The sequence below is a fragment of the Ctenopharyngodon idella genome, chromosome 16, assembly GCF_019924925.1.
Source record: "Ctenopharyngodon idella isolate HZGC_01 chromosome 16, HZGC01, whole genome shotgun sequence".
NCBI lineage: Eukaryota > Metazoa > Chordata > Actinopteri > Cypriniformes > Xenocyprididae > Ctenopharyngodon > Ctenopharyngodon idella.
In genome coordinates, this window is record NC_067235.1 from 5,591,156 (window position 1) to 5,606,421 (window position 15,266).

The 15,266-nt window shown below is 35.8% G+C and overlaps 1 protein-coding gene across 2 annotated transcripts in view; it reads right to left on the reverse strand.

The window, feature by feature from the left end:
• Positions 1-2,798: 2,798 nt before the first annotated feature.
• adamtsl4 (ADAMTS-like 4) overlaps positions 2,799-15,266 on the reverse strand; it is a 76,787-nt gene continuing 64,319 nt past the window's right edge. For both annotated transcript variants that reach the window (XM_051865235.1, XM_051865234.1), the window contains exons 10-17: positions 14,275-14,535; positions 12,933-13,062; positions 12,179-12,383; positions 9,856-10,029; positions 9,549-9,728; positions 6,587-6,766; positions 6,354-6,498; positions 2,799-4,912 (exon numbers count right to left, since the gene is read on the reverse strand). In XM_051865235.1, coding sequence (XP_051721195.1) covers positions 4,782-4,912; positions 6,354-6,498; positions 6,587-6,766; positions 9,549-9,728; positions 9,856-10,029; positions 12,179-12,383; positions 12,933-13,062; positions 14,275-14,535 — 1,406 coding nt within the window. In that variant the 3' untranslated portion in view covers positions 2,799-4,781. The remainder of the gene's footprint in view (positions 4,913-6,353; positions 6,499-6,586; positions 6,767-9,548; positions 9,729-9,855; positions 10,030-12,178; positions 12,384-12,932; positions 13,063-14,274; positions 14,536-15,266) is intronic.

Consider the following 15,266-nt stretch of genomic DNA (forward strand, 5'->3'; position numbering starts at 1 on the left):
ACTGCAGCAAGAGGCTAACAAGGAACAGGTGAAGGTGATTAGTTGTCATGGTGACTAACAAGGGTAGCTATAGAAACTAAGGTAAACAGGAACTAAACCAGAGGAACTGAACACAGGCACTGCGAGACAAAAGAATATCAAAATAGAAGTCCAAGAACACTAAAATCAGGGAATCGTGACAGTGGTCAACTCAACACATGCTTCTTGTATTCTGTCTGGAATACATTTAAAGGGGTTAGTTCACCCAAAAATGAAAATAATGTCATTAATTACTCACCCTCATGTCGTTCTACACCCGTAAGACCTTCGTTCATCTTCGAAACACAAATTAAGATATTTTTGATGAAATCCAATTTCAAAACACCGCTTCATGAAGCTTCGAAGCTTTTGTTTCGAATCAGTGGTTCACATCACGTGTCAAACTGCTGAAAACACATGACTTTGGCACTCTGAAACACTGAATCGAAACAAAAGATTCAAAGCAGTGTTTTAAAATCGCCCATCACTAGATATTGTTGAAAAGTTGTTATTTTGTTTTTTTGCCGTACAAAAAGCATTCTTGTTGCTTTATAATATTAAGGTTGAACCACTGTAGTCACATGAACTGTTTTAAATATGTCTTTAGTAGCTTTCTGGGCATCTGAAAGTGTTAATTATCTTGCTGGCAATAGAGGCCTCACTGAGCCATTGGATTTTATCAAAAATATCTTCATTTGTGTTCTGAAGATCTTACAGCTGTGGAACGACATGAGGCTGAGTAATTAATGACAGAACTTTCATTTTTGGGTGAACTAACCCTTTAAGGCCTCTGCATTACTTCTCGACGTTTAAGCGCCGTTAACTTTAAAAGTGTTTTTGAGTTCCAATTTGCTTTTTTTTTTTTTTTTTAAATTGTTGTTCTATATAAAAATGTACAGACCTTTATCTGTCTTTGTCTGACAAAACATTTTATACAATTCACTTTGCATTAAGAAAATAATTCAAAATGCTTAAACAAGAAACTCCTCTCGCATTTTTATTTTTGCTTGCTTGCTTCTACTTTTTTATCAAATTAAAGGGGACCTATTATGCCCCTTTTCACAAGATGTAATATAAGTCTCTGGTGTCCCCAGAATGTGTCTGTGAAGTTTCAGCTCAAAATACCCCACAGATCATTTATTATAGCTTGTCAAATTTGCCCCTATTTGGGTGTGAGCAAAAACACACAGTTTTTGTGTGTGTCCCTTTAAATGAGCTGCTGCTCCCGCCTGCTTTCCAGAAGAGGGCGGAGCTTTAACAGCTCATGCTTCAGTTGCTCAACAACAACAAAACTGGAGAATCTCACGCAGCCAAAGTGAGGATTGTCAGTAACAGTGTTCAGCCTTACATTGTTCAAACTGGAGTCGGACACTGATGGAGAGACTCAGGAAGAAGTTACAACTTTTAGAATGAAACTGGAAGTTTCTCTTATGTAAGATTAAGGGGAAATCTGTAACTGTGTGTTTGAAAAGGCTGTTTATGATTTATGGGGATTACAAAAATGGAGTGGGTGGATTTTTACCATTATAGGCTGGTTGTTTACACACACTGTGGACACACATCTGTGTTCAAACACCTTATAAAAATGAATTTTGCATAATAGGTCCCCTTTAAGTACAATTTAAAAAATTTTCTTAAGTATAGTTTCAAGTACTTTTTACACCCGTTAATGGTTTTTTTGCGTAAAAGCCCACAGCAAAGCTACAATAAATTTCTTTTTTCCACTATATGAAATGTTCTATGTTAATAAATAGTTAGATTTGTTATTAATAATAAAAATCAGAATAAACAATTCACCCGTCTTACAGCACATAATGCAGTCTTAAAAATAAAGATTCTATATTGGCATTGATGGTTCCACAAAGAACCTTCAACATCCATAGTATTTCACATTGCTGTTGTTTCAGAAACAGGACATTTTAACCCTTGCGTTCTCGCTCGGAGCCCCGTGACCCAAATGCGCCTGGTGGGATGAGACAGGTTTCAGTGATTTACTGTGAAAAGGTCACCATCTGCCTCTAGTGCCCCTAGATCCAGATCCCCAACCCCTCCTCTTCCCTTCTGAGGTCACACATGCTGTATGGGCACAAAGCCTACATTATCTCAGACAGAACTGTGATTTAGATGGTCTTGGGAAAAGATTTACTTTGATAATAATTAGCTCAAAGTTGTTGTTGCTCACACGTTCGAGCAGAGAGCGGCATGACTGCACTGCACCCTGCTGGTGAGATTGAATCATTGCTGTTGAGTACACTTAAAAATAAAGGTTCTTTATTGGCATTGATAGTTCCATGAAGAACCTTTAACATCAATAGAAACATTCCATTGCACAAAAGGATCCTTAAATAGTTCTTTAGATTTTTAAAATGTTCTTCATACTCTTAAAAATAAAGGTTCCAAAAGGTTTTTTTTCACGATGCAATGGAAGAACCATTTGTGGTTCTCAAAGAACCTTTTAGTAAACAGTTCTTAAAAGACATGACTATTTTTTATGTCTAATGGGCTTCATAAGTAATAATAATTTTCAGTAACAACACTGATTTACATTATATCATCATATAGTACTCTAGTTCATCTACATGAAAGTTGTATTCGTATTTTTCACATACACGTGACCACAAAAGGTATTTGATGTGTGATTGTCACTGCATTAGACACAAAATATCAAACCACGCCATCTGCAGAAATGATGCAAGACTTTTTCCTCAGGAGTAATTTACATTTAGTTAAAAGAATCATATGAGAGCAGCATAGTTTCAGCACTGATGACAAAACAGTAGTACGGTTGTAGGTTTCTTTATTATGAATAGTAATTGTGGTAAAATCTGCACACACTGTTTATTCCATATCAAAGCAACATACAGTAAATGTATAACAATGACAAGTTGATCTTGAATTTCCAAAGACAGTAAGTGATCCATTTAAGAAAAAAAAAAAATAAATTATATGTATTTTATCATAGATAAATAGCTATGTTTCCTGTTTCATATATAAAAGCATCTTTTTTTTATTCTTCTAAAGAGTCTCTGCTACCATTCTAAATGTATGTGATAATATACATACAAAATATGTACATAAACTCTCAGACAAACACATACACACACGTTTTATGGGGACTTTTCATAGACATAATGATTTTTTTTTTTTCCTGTACAAATATCCAATCCCCTAACCCTAAACCTACCCATCACCGAAAACTTTCTGCATTTTTTACATTCTCGAAAAACATCACTTATATGATTTATAAGCTGTTTTCCTCAGTGGGACCAAAAATGTCCCCACAAAGACAAGGATTTCGGATATTGCCATCTTTTTGGGGACATCTTGTAAGGTAGGGTATACCTGAACCACACACACACACACACACACATACACACACACACACACACACACACACACACACACACACACACACAGACTGTATTTATACACTAAATGGTTTGTTTGCAATCAGGGAGAACTGAGTCAAGAGGTTATAGTAGCCTATAATAGTTATAGCTATGGTCTGGTAACAGAAAGTTCACATTTGATCTGTGATACTAGAAACCCTTAAGTATTTTAACCACAGGGCAATGGTCTTGCATTGTACATCGCTTTGGCTAAATGACTATACTATTTGCATATTTAATACTTGTGCAATGAATAAACCGTACAAACAATTCTGTCCTAAATGCATTCTGCCTGCGCACATATCCATAGCAATCATTTATCAGAGGCCTTAAATTACACAAAATGAAATGCACAAGAAAAATGCTTTATGATTATGATATTAAAACTGGTAGTGCTTCTGAAACGGTGATTCTGTAATTTGAATTTATATTGTGGGCAACCAATAAAAACAGCCAGACATCACAAGAAAAAAAAAAAAAAAGTCACAAAAAAAAAAAAAAAAAAAAAAAAATCACTAAAACATGGAACACTAAATGACTGAAATACATTCAGACAAAACCAACCTAAAGAATAAAGATGGCTATCTTACAATTTAGGGGACTGAGACAAAGCCAAGGGGGAACTGACATTTGTGTAAGAATCTATTGTTTCTTGAGTAATTTTTAGGCAATAATTATGTAATTATGTGCATTCACATGAAAACAAATGGATGCATTCTTTCTCTCCTTTTCACTTTCTTACAAAAACAGTAAATTCCAAGCAACATATTATGCAACTTAATGAGGAGAAGGATGTATATTATGTGTGTAACTGATGTTTTGTCATCGTTTGGTCACACAACTCTCTCGCCTCACAAACCGGCTAAATGAGATGGAATATAGTTCAGTGATTATGATTCCAGATATGCTGATTTGTTTGCAATTAAAAGAAACATTTATGAAACACTTCATGTGTGACAAAAGCACAAAGGCAACTTCTAGAATAGTTCTCACTTAACATTATCTTCATATACGTGTCCAGAAAGTGGACCTGCGACATCAGTGCATTCGTTTAAAGGTCATTTAAGGAATGGTTAAGTATTTGACAGTATAGTGTACTAAACAGTCCTAGCACTGCTGCTGACTCTTCATCTATAGGGGAAGAGCTACTGTCAATCATCTGAGCCCATATGCGGTAACATTATAAAACTTTCTCTTTAAATGGATCCTGATCTCAGCTCAGTTCAAGGTGGAATTCTTTCTTGGAATTCCATTTGAACATGACTGGCCTCTGATTGGCTGTCTCCTGTGATGCGATCACTGATTGGCTGAGTTTTGGCTCTGGTTGGCTCGTAGTGATTCTCTGAACCTGGCATTTTTGTGACCTGTCTAGGGTTAATGTCTTTTGGCCCGCTGAGCACTTTGGGTACAGGATGCACAGCAGGCGGTCTTGTAATAGGAGTAGACGCAGAGTCGGGCCTGGACCACCGTTACACAGTTATGTCGTCTGTCTTTACAGTTCTCATCTAGGAAGAGAGAGGGATTATAATTGAAATTATAATTGGGCTTTTCGATCTTTTACATGCCACCAACCCCCAAATATGATCATCCTCGTATGAGGGACCTCCATCCTAAAATTTAAAGGCAGTTATATATTTTCATGTGTAAAGATCCAATTAATATTCTGAAAAATACATAATATAAATGTTTAAAATATTTAGTTTCTATTACATTACATAGTGTTTTTTCTACTCACTATACTGTACTATGTCAGATGTATTTGTTTCATTTATTTATCTTTATCAAATTTTAATCAAATGCATTAATTTACTTAAGTTAGTTTAATCTTATTTTTATTTATTTATTTTAAACATTTTACAATACATTTTTACTTACTATTATTATATTATTATTTTATTTAGACATTTTATTATCAAGATTTATTTATGTAGCTTTATGAAATTTATTTTTATTAATCAAATTGTATTTATTTTAATTATTTTTATTTATTTTAATCAAATGTTTTTATTTATGTAGTTTTTTTTATTTAAATCAATGTTATTTATTTTAATCAAATCTATTAATTTACTTAATTTGAAATGTATTTAATTCATTTGTTTATTTATCAAATTATTTTAATCAAATGTTTTTATGTAGTTATTTTTTTATTTAAATAAAATGTTATTTATTTAATTTATTATTTTATTTTAATTAAAATTATTAATTTATAATTTATTTTTAAAAATCAAATTGTATTTATTTATTTTAAATTAAATGTTTTTATTTATTCACTTAGATGCATTTAATTCATTTAATTATTTTATCAAATTATTTTTATCAAATGTATTAATTTACTTAGTTTAACCTTATTTTATTTATTCATTTTTTATTTTTACACTACATTTTTATTTAAATCAAATTTTATTTATTTATGTAGTTTTATAAAATGTATTTATTTTAATTGAACTGTATATTTTTTTATTTTTATTTTAATCAAATTTTTTTTATTTATGTAGTTATTTATTTTTTATTAAAATCAAATGTTATTTATTTTAATTATTATTTTATTTTAATTAAATATATCAATTTATAATTTATTTTTTAAAAATCAAATTATATTTATTTATTTTAATAAAATGTTTTTATGTATTTATTATTAAACACATTTTTATTTATTTATTTTAATACATTTATTTTTTCTAAGGTATTATTTTATTATTTATTTAAATAACATTTTATTTTAATTATTTTTCATTTCAATCACATCTATTTATTTAGTTAGTTTAATCTTAAAGATTTTTAATTATAAATAAAAATCTTATTTTTATTTATTTTTACTTTTTTTTTTTTAACGCTGCTTTTCCCCAAACGTTTTCCACGGACCCCTTAGCATTCCCTTGTGGCCTCTTGGCGGTCTCCGGACCCCAGTTTGTCATCGCATGCAACAACACTCACACACTCACACACCTTCAAATGGACTGCATGGTATGGTGTTACAGGTCTGCTCATGCGCAGGTTTAGTGTCAAGATCGCAGGCAGCACTGTACTGTTTTTCTGCCGTGAGACACCGGACCTCCCGTGTCTGCACCCCTTCCCCGCAGGAGCGAGAGCACTATACCGAAAGAGAGGGAAACTTAATAATAGCAGAAGAAGGGAAGATCCTAAAGGACACATTGATGGACAGATGATTTCATCCTCACCGTGCTCCATTCGGTGGTGAACCACTGTGGTTTGCAAGGCTGCAGTTCACACGACTGCACTGGGGACGGCTTCTCCAGGTGGGAGCACTCACTGGAGCCGCTCACTGTGAAGTCACTTCCTGTCTTCTTCACGCAGATGACGTCCCTGCGCTGGGTGCCGTTACCACACGCTACATTACACTGTTGACAGAGAGTGAACACAGAGTGACCACTGCCAACACACACTCATGACCGCTCAAAGACAGTTCACTGTTCTATTCATCTTTATTTTATGCAGCTTTATTCTGTTCTATTCAATGTTATTCTATTTTATATCGTTCTATTCTATTTTCAGAATGTTCTAATTTAATTATTCTAACTTTATTCTAATTGACTTGTTCTGCTCTGTACTATTGCAAGTTGTTCTATTCAACATTGTTCTACATTTAACTTTGTTCTGTTCTTTTCATCTTTATTCTATGCAACTTTATTCTACATGGTTCTATTATATTTTATTTTGTTCTTTCATTTTTTATGCCATTCTACACGATTCTTTTTGATTTTTAGAATGTTCTAACTGAATTATTTTAACTTTATTCTAATTGACTTGTATTGTTATTCCATTCTACATGGTTCTACATTTAACATTCTGTTTTTCATCTTTTTTCTATGCAATTTTATTGTTCTATTCAATGATATTCTATTCTACATTCTACTATTATATTTTATTTTGTTCTATTTCATTTATTAAGTTTCTTTGATGTTATTCTATTACATTATTCTATTCTATTTTAGAATGTTCTAATTCTAATTATTTAACTATTTTTATTGTTTAGTTCTATTCTGTACTATTCTGTTATTCCATTCTACATTGTTCTACATTTAACTTTGTTATATTCTATTCATCTTTAATCTATGCAACTTTATTCTGCTCTAATCAACGATATTCTATTTTATTTTGTTCTATTTCCTTTTATTAGGTTTTCTTTTATGTTATTCTGTTCTACATTATTCTATTCTATTTTTACAATGATCTAATTGAATTATTTTAACTTTATTATTATATTCTGTTTTAAATTTTGAGGTTTCTTTGATGTCATTCTACATTATTCTTTTCAATTTTTAGAATGTTCTAATTGAATTACTTTAACTTTATTGTAATCTGTTATTCCATTCCACATGGTTCTACATTTAACTTTGTTCTGTTTTTATCTGTATTCTATGCAATTGTATTCTGTTCTATTCAACAATATTTTGTTACATTTCATTGTATTAGGTGTTATTCTATTCAATTTTAGAATGTTCTAATTCTAATTATTTTAACTATTCGTATTGACTAGTTCTGTTCTGTACTATTCTGTTTTTCCATTCTACATTGTTCCATATTGAACTTTGTTCTATTCTATTCATCTTTATTCTATGCAACTTTATTCTGCTCTAATCAATGATATTCTATTCTATTTTGTTTTATTTCCTTTTATTAAGATTTCTTTGATGTTATTCTGTTCTACATTATTCTATTCTATTTTTACAATGATCTTGTCATGATCCCAGCCTGTGTTCCCCTGTCTTGTGGATTTTTGTTTTATTTCCTGTCTTAGTGTCATGTTTTGTAGTCCTTTGTAGTTTTTCTTGTTGATTAGTTCTCTGATTGTTTCCAGTTTTTTTTTTGTTTGCCAATCACCCCTTGTGTATATATACCCCAGTGTTTTTTCATTTTTTTTTTCATGTTCTTTGTCTGGTGTTGTCCTTAGTTGATGTATTGAGTGAGTTGTTTTCAGTTCTGTTTTGCCCCGGTTTGGATTTACTCTGGTTTTTGCCTATTTCCTGTGGCTTGGATGTATTGTGTTATTTTGTTAATAAACTGCACTTGGATCCTCCTCTTCCTCGTTTCTGAAACACTCTGCGTTACAGAACACCCGACCACAAAATGGATCCAGCAGTAAGACTTATCCATCTACGCCAAGGTAACCAATCACTCGAGGACCACACCCAAGATTTTCTGGAACTTGCTTACCTCACAGACTTTCCTGATTTTGCACTTATTGACTTTTATTGTTACGGACTCAATGATCGAGGTTCACTCATAAAATTTTTGGATTATGCTCTGTTGTTGGCTGGGTCCTCCTTCACAGTTGGGGATATTGAGGACGACACTTCCCCTAAACATTTTTTTGGGGGGGTTTGGCTGCCACGCCAGAGTCCCCAGCCAAGATGGCCGCCACGCCTGAGCCCTCAGCCAAGATGGCCGCCACGCCTGAGCCCTCAGCCAAGATGGCCGCCACGCCTGAGCCCTCAGAGATTGCAGCGCTGGCCATTATGGCCATAGCCATTCGGTGTGTGTGGGCTGTGCACACATCGGCTCCAGTCCCAGAGCCCGCTCCAGCCCATGAGTTCCATGTCTGCCCTGATGCGACCACGGAGGTCGTCCCTGAGTTCCCTGTCTGCCTCGACATGACCATAGAGGTCATACCGGAACTGCCTGTTTGCCTCAACACGACGTTCTAGTCAGAGCCTCGGAGGGCGTTCCTGAGCTCCCTGCCTGTCCTGTTACGGCCTTAGTGGCCAATGCCAACCTCTCTGTGCTTCATGTTTCAGTTTCACCTGATCAGCCATGATGGTTTCCAGAATTGCCAGATCTGCTGTGGTGGTCGTCTGCTCTAAATTGAATTATCTTAACTTCTAATTGCTCTGTACTATTCTGTTATTCCATTCTACATTGTTTTTAACTTAGTTGTATTCTATACATCTTTATACTATGCAACTTTATTCTGTTCTATTCAGTGTTATTCTATTCTACATTGCTCTATTATATTTTGTTCTCTTTCATTTTATTACATTTTATTTGATTTTCTTTTGTTATTCTATTATACGTTATTCTATTCTATATTCTATGATAGAATTTTATTCACAGACCTTAACATTGGAATATAATTGATGTATTTCTGTTGTAGACACACGGTCCTCAGTGCGTCTGTCTTACCTGTCCCCAGGGTCCAGTGTACCACAGGTGGGTGGGTGTACAGGGACCCCCGTTACAGGCCTTCATATCAGCCGGTTTCTCTCCCACACATTCCACTCCGCCGTCTCCTTCTCTCCTGCCTCCACCGGTCAAACACACCACCTCTCTCCGCAGGACACCCGGCCCGCACGTCGCAGAACACTGAGAGAGAGAAACAATAAGCCAGATTTAAAACATTTGATTAAATATCTCTACATGAATATATCATTTACAAAATGACCTTTTGGCAAATCAAGTGCAAGCATGAATCTCACTGGTCAATACTCACAGTGTTTGTCCAATCCGTGAAGTACCAATTAGTGACACAAGGGCCCATGTGACAGTCCTCGGTGCGCTGTGGGCGGAGCCTGTCATTGCACTCCCTGTCATTCACAGTGTTACCATGGTTACTGACACAGCGTACACTCCGTACTCTCTTTCCCACTCCACAATCCACTGAACACTGTTGGGGGAAAAAGATGCATTAACACACACAGACAGCTCAAACACGTCTATGTGCCCACACTTACACACACGCTCTCTGGAGATAAACACATACATTTAACTAGAGCATAACAACAGATTTTCCAAATCAACTACTGTAGCCAGAACATGTTTCATAGGCGGGATTAACACAAGACACATTTTTGCCTATAAAAACAGTTAGGCTGGAAGCAATATGCAACAATACAAGGGTCTCAATTCACAAGACACATTTTTAAAAGATTACTTTCAACTTGACGCAGCATCTTAAAAATGCAATGCTTGTGGCGGGACAAGAAACAACGCAAGATGCAGTGCAAAAAAACATCCATCTGCATGTGTGCATCTGCACTGGAGCCTTAAAGGGTTAGTTCACCCAAAAATGAAATTTCTGTCATTAATTACTCACCCTTATGTCGTTCCACACCCGTAAGACCTTCGTTCATCTTCAGAACACAAATTAAGATATTTTTGATGAAATCTAAGGGTTTCTGAACCACACATCGGCAGCAACGTCATTGCACTTTTCAAGACCCAGAAAGGTAGAAAAAAAATTGTTAAAATAGTCCATGTGACTACAGTGGTTCAACTTTACTGGTAAAGCGACAAGAATACTTTTTGTGCACAAAAATTCAACAATTCAACAATTCTCTTCCCTGTCAGTCTCCTACGCTGTTGACGTAGTGAACGCAGTGCAGAGCTTCCTTGTTTACATCCAAACGCTGGCTCATTATTGGCCGGCTCCTGCGTCAGCATCACACGAATGTGTCGTGGTGCTCACATGAGCAGGGTCGGCCAATACAGACCCGCCGTTCTGACGTAGAACCTGGAAGCGCTGCAGTCAGTGTCTCTACAACGTAAACAGCGTAGGAGAATGACAGGGAAGAGAAGAAATCATTGAATAAAGTTCTTTTTGTTTTGTTTTTGTGCATACAAAGTATTCTTGTCACTTCATAACATTAACCCTTTCAAGCGTGAGTTTAAAATATTCTAACTGACGCCCCCCAGAGTGAGTTTTTTTTAAGGCGACCATTATTTTAGAATGTTTGCCCTATTGTTTCCATGGTGACGCGTCATGTGTGTCACGTACGCTGAACGCAGCCTCAATAACACTGACAGATGGATCGCTATTATTTTGTTTTTCCTTTTTATTTAAAATATTCACAAACTTGCTTACCATGTCATCAACTATCTGATATTCTGATTATCAAATATGTGTAAGTGAGCATGTTTTGTCATTTAAAAACCTTTATAAATCATCTTTATCTTGATCTATAAAGCGAGATGGGCGCCGCCATCTTAGTTTGCCCCGCAGTCCTGTCAGTCAGATTTACAGCACATGAATTCATCAGTTTCTCCTGAAATATATGCAAGTAAGTGGCTGGTGAACTGGAAGAATAATAGAGTAAACTTTATAGTTACTTAGGCCCATTATGTGTGTCTGATATGAATAAATGTCGGCAAATTACATTTGAATGGATTGTTACTGCTGCTTCCACTGAAGTCTGACATCAGTGTGTATTTTATAAACTCTAAATGTATTGTTTTACTGGTGCTTATGCGTATGTCTGAAACCTTAAAAAAAAAAAAACATTATGTGGCTGAAAACACAAGCGCTGAGTGCGTCCATCTCGCAGCCAAAGCGCGAAAGCACAGTTTGAATCTGGCAGTTATGTGACGTCGCTGAACGTACGCCCAGGGGCACAGAAATAAAAATCCCATATGTGGGACCGTACCGCTCAAAGGGTTAAGGTTGAACCACTGTAGTCACATGGACTATTTTAATGATGTCTTTAGTACCTTTTTGGACCTTGAAAAGTGCAATTAGGTTGCTGACTATGTGTGGTTCAGATACCAATCGGATTTCATCAAAAATATCTTAATTTGTGTTCTGAAGATGAATGAAGGTCTTACGGGTGTGGAATGACATGAGAGTGAGTAATTAATGATAGAATTTTCATTTTTGGGTGAACAGACACAACAAGATACAACAAGAACAGAAAAGGCACAGCTGCTCAAAAATATAAAAACATATTTTACTACATACAATATTTACAAAATATACTAAATAATATTTAAAAAAATATAGAAAAAAGTAAACTAGTCAACCTCACGCACACATGTCTTACCGCGCTCCAGTTGGTGCTGATCTCCCAGTGGGAGCAGACGCGCAGGTGGCAGGGCTGTGTGGCATTGGGACGGGAGAGACCGGAGCAGCGCTGAGGGTGAACCATCGTCGAACGATTCCCAAAACTCTGCCTGCACTGTATGTGACGTTGCTGCACACCCCAGCCGCAGGATACACTGCACTCCGACCACGCGCCCGTGTCCCAGCTACACACACACACACACACAAGTTAACATGAGATATACATATAAACAACGATCCATATTCATGTATGTAAGTGCATCTGTAGCAGGATATGAAACAGCAGAAATCTGATGATGATAATGTTTTTAAAAAGTCCTTACAGGCACGATTAAAGTAAAAATGTTCATATTCTATAAAGTTACTACTTTTCTAGATGGATGAACTTTATGCTTTACTGGCAAATGTAATTCCTGAGTGCTTTATGGATAGTAACAGATGCCACAGATGCTGTCGAACATTGTTGGGGGTAATGCATTTAAATTTACAACAAAATATCAGAGTTTCTGATTATTTTCAATGTTAAAAACAGTTGTGCTGCTTCAGATTTTTGTTGAAACCATGATACATTTTTCCAGGATTCAAAAGTGCAGCATTTATTTAAAAATAGAAACATTTCGAACCATTATAAATGTATTTACTGTCAATTTAATGCATCCTATAATAAAAAATATTAATGTATTTAAAACATTTTTGAACAGTATTCTATGTACAGTACATGCACAGTTACTCACAATGGTGGACAAGGATGAACATTGCACGGTTCCTCCTCTGGTATGGGTTTGGTTGCAGAGTCGCACCTCCTCTCATGGACTTCCTGTTCTGTGTGTCTATTCACACACACAATCTCTCTGTACTGAGAGCCTGGATACACACAAACACATATGTACACGTCAAAAAAACAAACAAACAGAAAATACACATAATACAGCATTTTTTAGTGTTGAGTGGTGTAAAATTTGACAGCAAAGTATTCTGGGTGGTTGTTTACAACCTCAAGTGTCTGTGTTCTTATGGTCTCTAGATATTGGTTTGGTTCTTTGGGTTTTGTTTAAATAACTAACTCTAAATCTGTGGAATGCTAATAGTGAGTGATGTTTGCTTGAGCAAACACCACTAACGAGCGCACTAATTGTCAGTTGCAACAATCTGCAGCTCTTTAAACATACCAGAAGGAGGCGGCAGAGAGCAAATTCACACTGGGCATATCAGCGTAATCAAAAACAGTGGTGAGCACTGAGAAACCCCTTCACACACACTCACAGCCCTACAGAGAAACTCCCTTACAGTCTGGCACATGTACTTTCTGTTCCACAGTGCTTGGCTCTCTTCATATGTCAGTAGGCAATGGGTTCATGTTCTCTGAGTGTTTCCAGCTCTCCTATTACATATAAACACAACATTAATCCACCACGTCCACTCTGGATCACAGGTTAAAGAAGAGCCACTCAAAGCAATAGTGTGTGCTGTCAACTGGTGTAAAATCATAAGAGGAGATTTATGTAAATGCCATGGGGTGTATCACTCAATAATATAACTTCTTGGCTTGTAGCAGACAGGGAAAAATATAGGAGTATGTAAACACTACTGTTCAAAAGTTTGGGGTCAGTTAGATTGTATTTTTTAAAGAAATGAATACTTTTTTTTAAGGATGCATTAAATTGATCAAAAAAGACATTTGTAATGTTAAAAAAGATTTCCATTTCAAATAACTGCTGTTCTTTTAATTGATCTATTATCAAAAATGTGTATAACGGTTTCCACAAAAAATATCAAACAACTGTTTTCAACATTGATAATAATCAGAAATGTTTCTTGAGCAGCAAATCATCATATTAGAATGATTTCTGAAGGATCATGTGACACTGAAGACTGGAGTAATGATGCTGAAAATTCAGCTTTGACCACAGGAATAAATTACATTTATAAATTTGACAGTAGCTTGAATTGGGATACAGATATCAATTTATGCTCATTAACAAAAACAGTAACATCTGTAAAAACTGCAACAATAACATCGGCCAAACATTGACCCCTTGACTACAACTCATATACATAGCTATGGTGACCTCTGACCTTTTCCACAGGTAGCGGTGCATTCTGTCAGCGGGCCTCTTCGCCACACAAACGGAGGCTGATTGTCCAGTGGGAGGTCCGTTCTTGGAGGGATCCGAGCGTTACGATTGGGTCCTAAGGCCTGTGGGCGGGGCCTCTCTGGTTGCCATCGATCAGATGCAGAGGAAGATGAGGAGGAAGGGAAGGAAAATGGAGGCGAGGAGGCAGAAGACAACACAGGAGGAGGAGCAATAGGGTTTTCGACTGCCACTGAGACAGCACCTGAAACACAGAGATAAACATGATGAGTTCTAGTGTGCTGCCTGCCTAGAACTAAACGCTAAACAAATAAGATAGGCTGAACAATGTAGTGATGCAACAGTAAAACCCTTGTGAAAAAGAAGTACACTTTTAAAAAGAGTACTTATTAGTGAAATAGTTTGAGCTTCCGGTAGAACCAATGAGGTTCATTCTCGTGTTACACAGCATGTTTGAGCTTCTGCAAGAACCAATGAGATTCATTCTAGTGTGTTACGCAGCATGTTTGAGCTTCTGCAAGAACCAATGAGATTCATTCTCATGTTATGCAGCACATTTGAGCTTCTACAAGAACCAATGAGGTTCATTCTCGTGTTACACAGCATGTTTGAGCTTCTGCAAGAACCAATGAGATTCATTCTGATGTGTTACGCAGCATGTTTGAGCTTCTGCAAGAACCAATGAGATTCATTCTCATGTTACGCAGCACGTTTAAGCTTCCTCAAAAACCAATGAGGTTCACTGTTGTGTGTTACACAGCATGTTTGAGCTTCCACAAGAGGTTTGTTCTTGCGTGTCAAGCAGGTTCGGTTGAGCTTCTGTTTATGTTTGCTGATCAATGTTTATATGTGAATATAAGTATAAATTAAGTTCGTTTATCATATACAGTGGTGGTCAGAATTATTGGCACTCTTGGTAAATATGATCAAAGATGACTATAAAAATAAATCTGCATTGTTTATCCTTTTGATCTT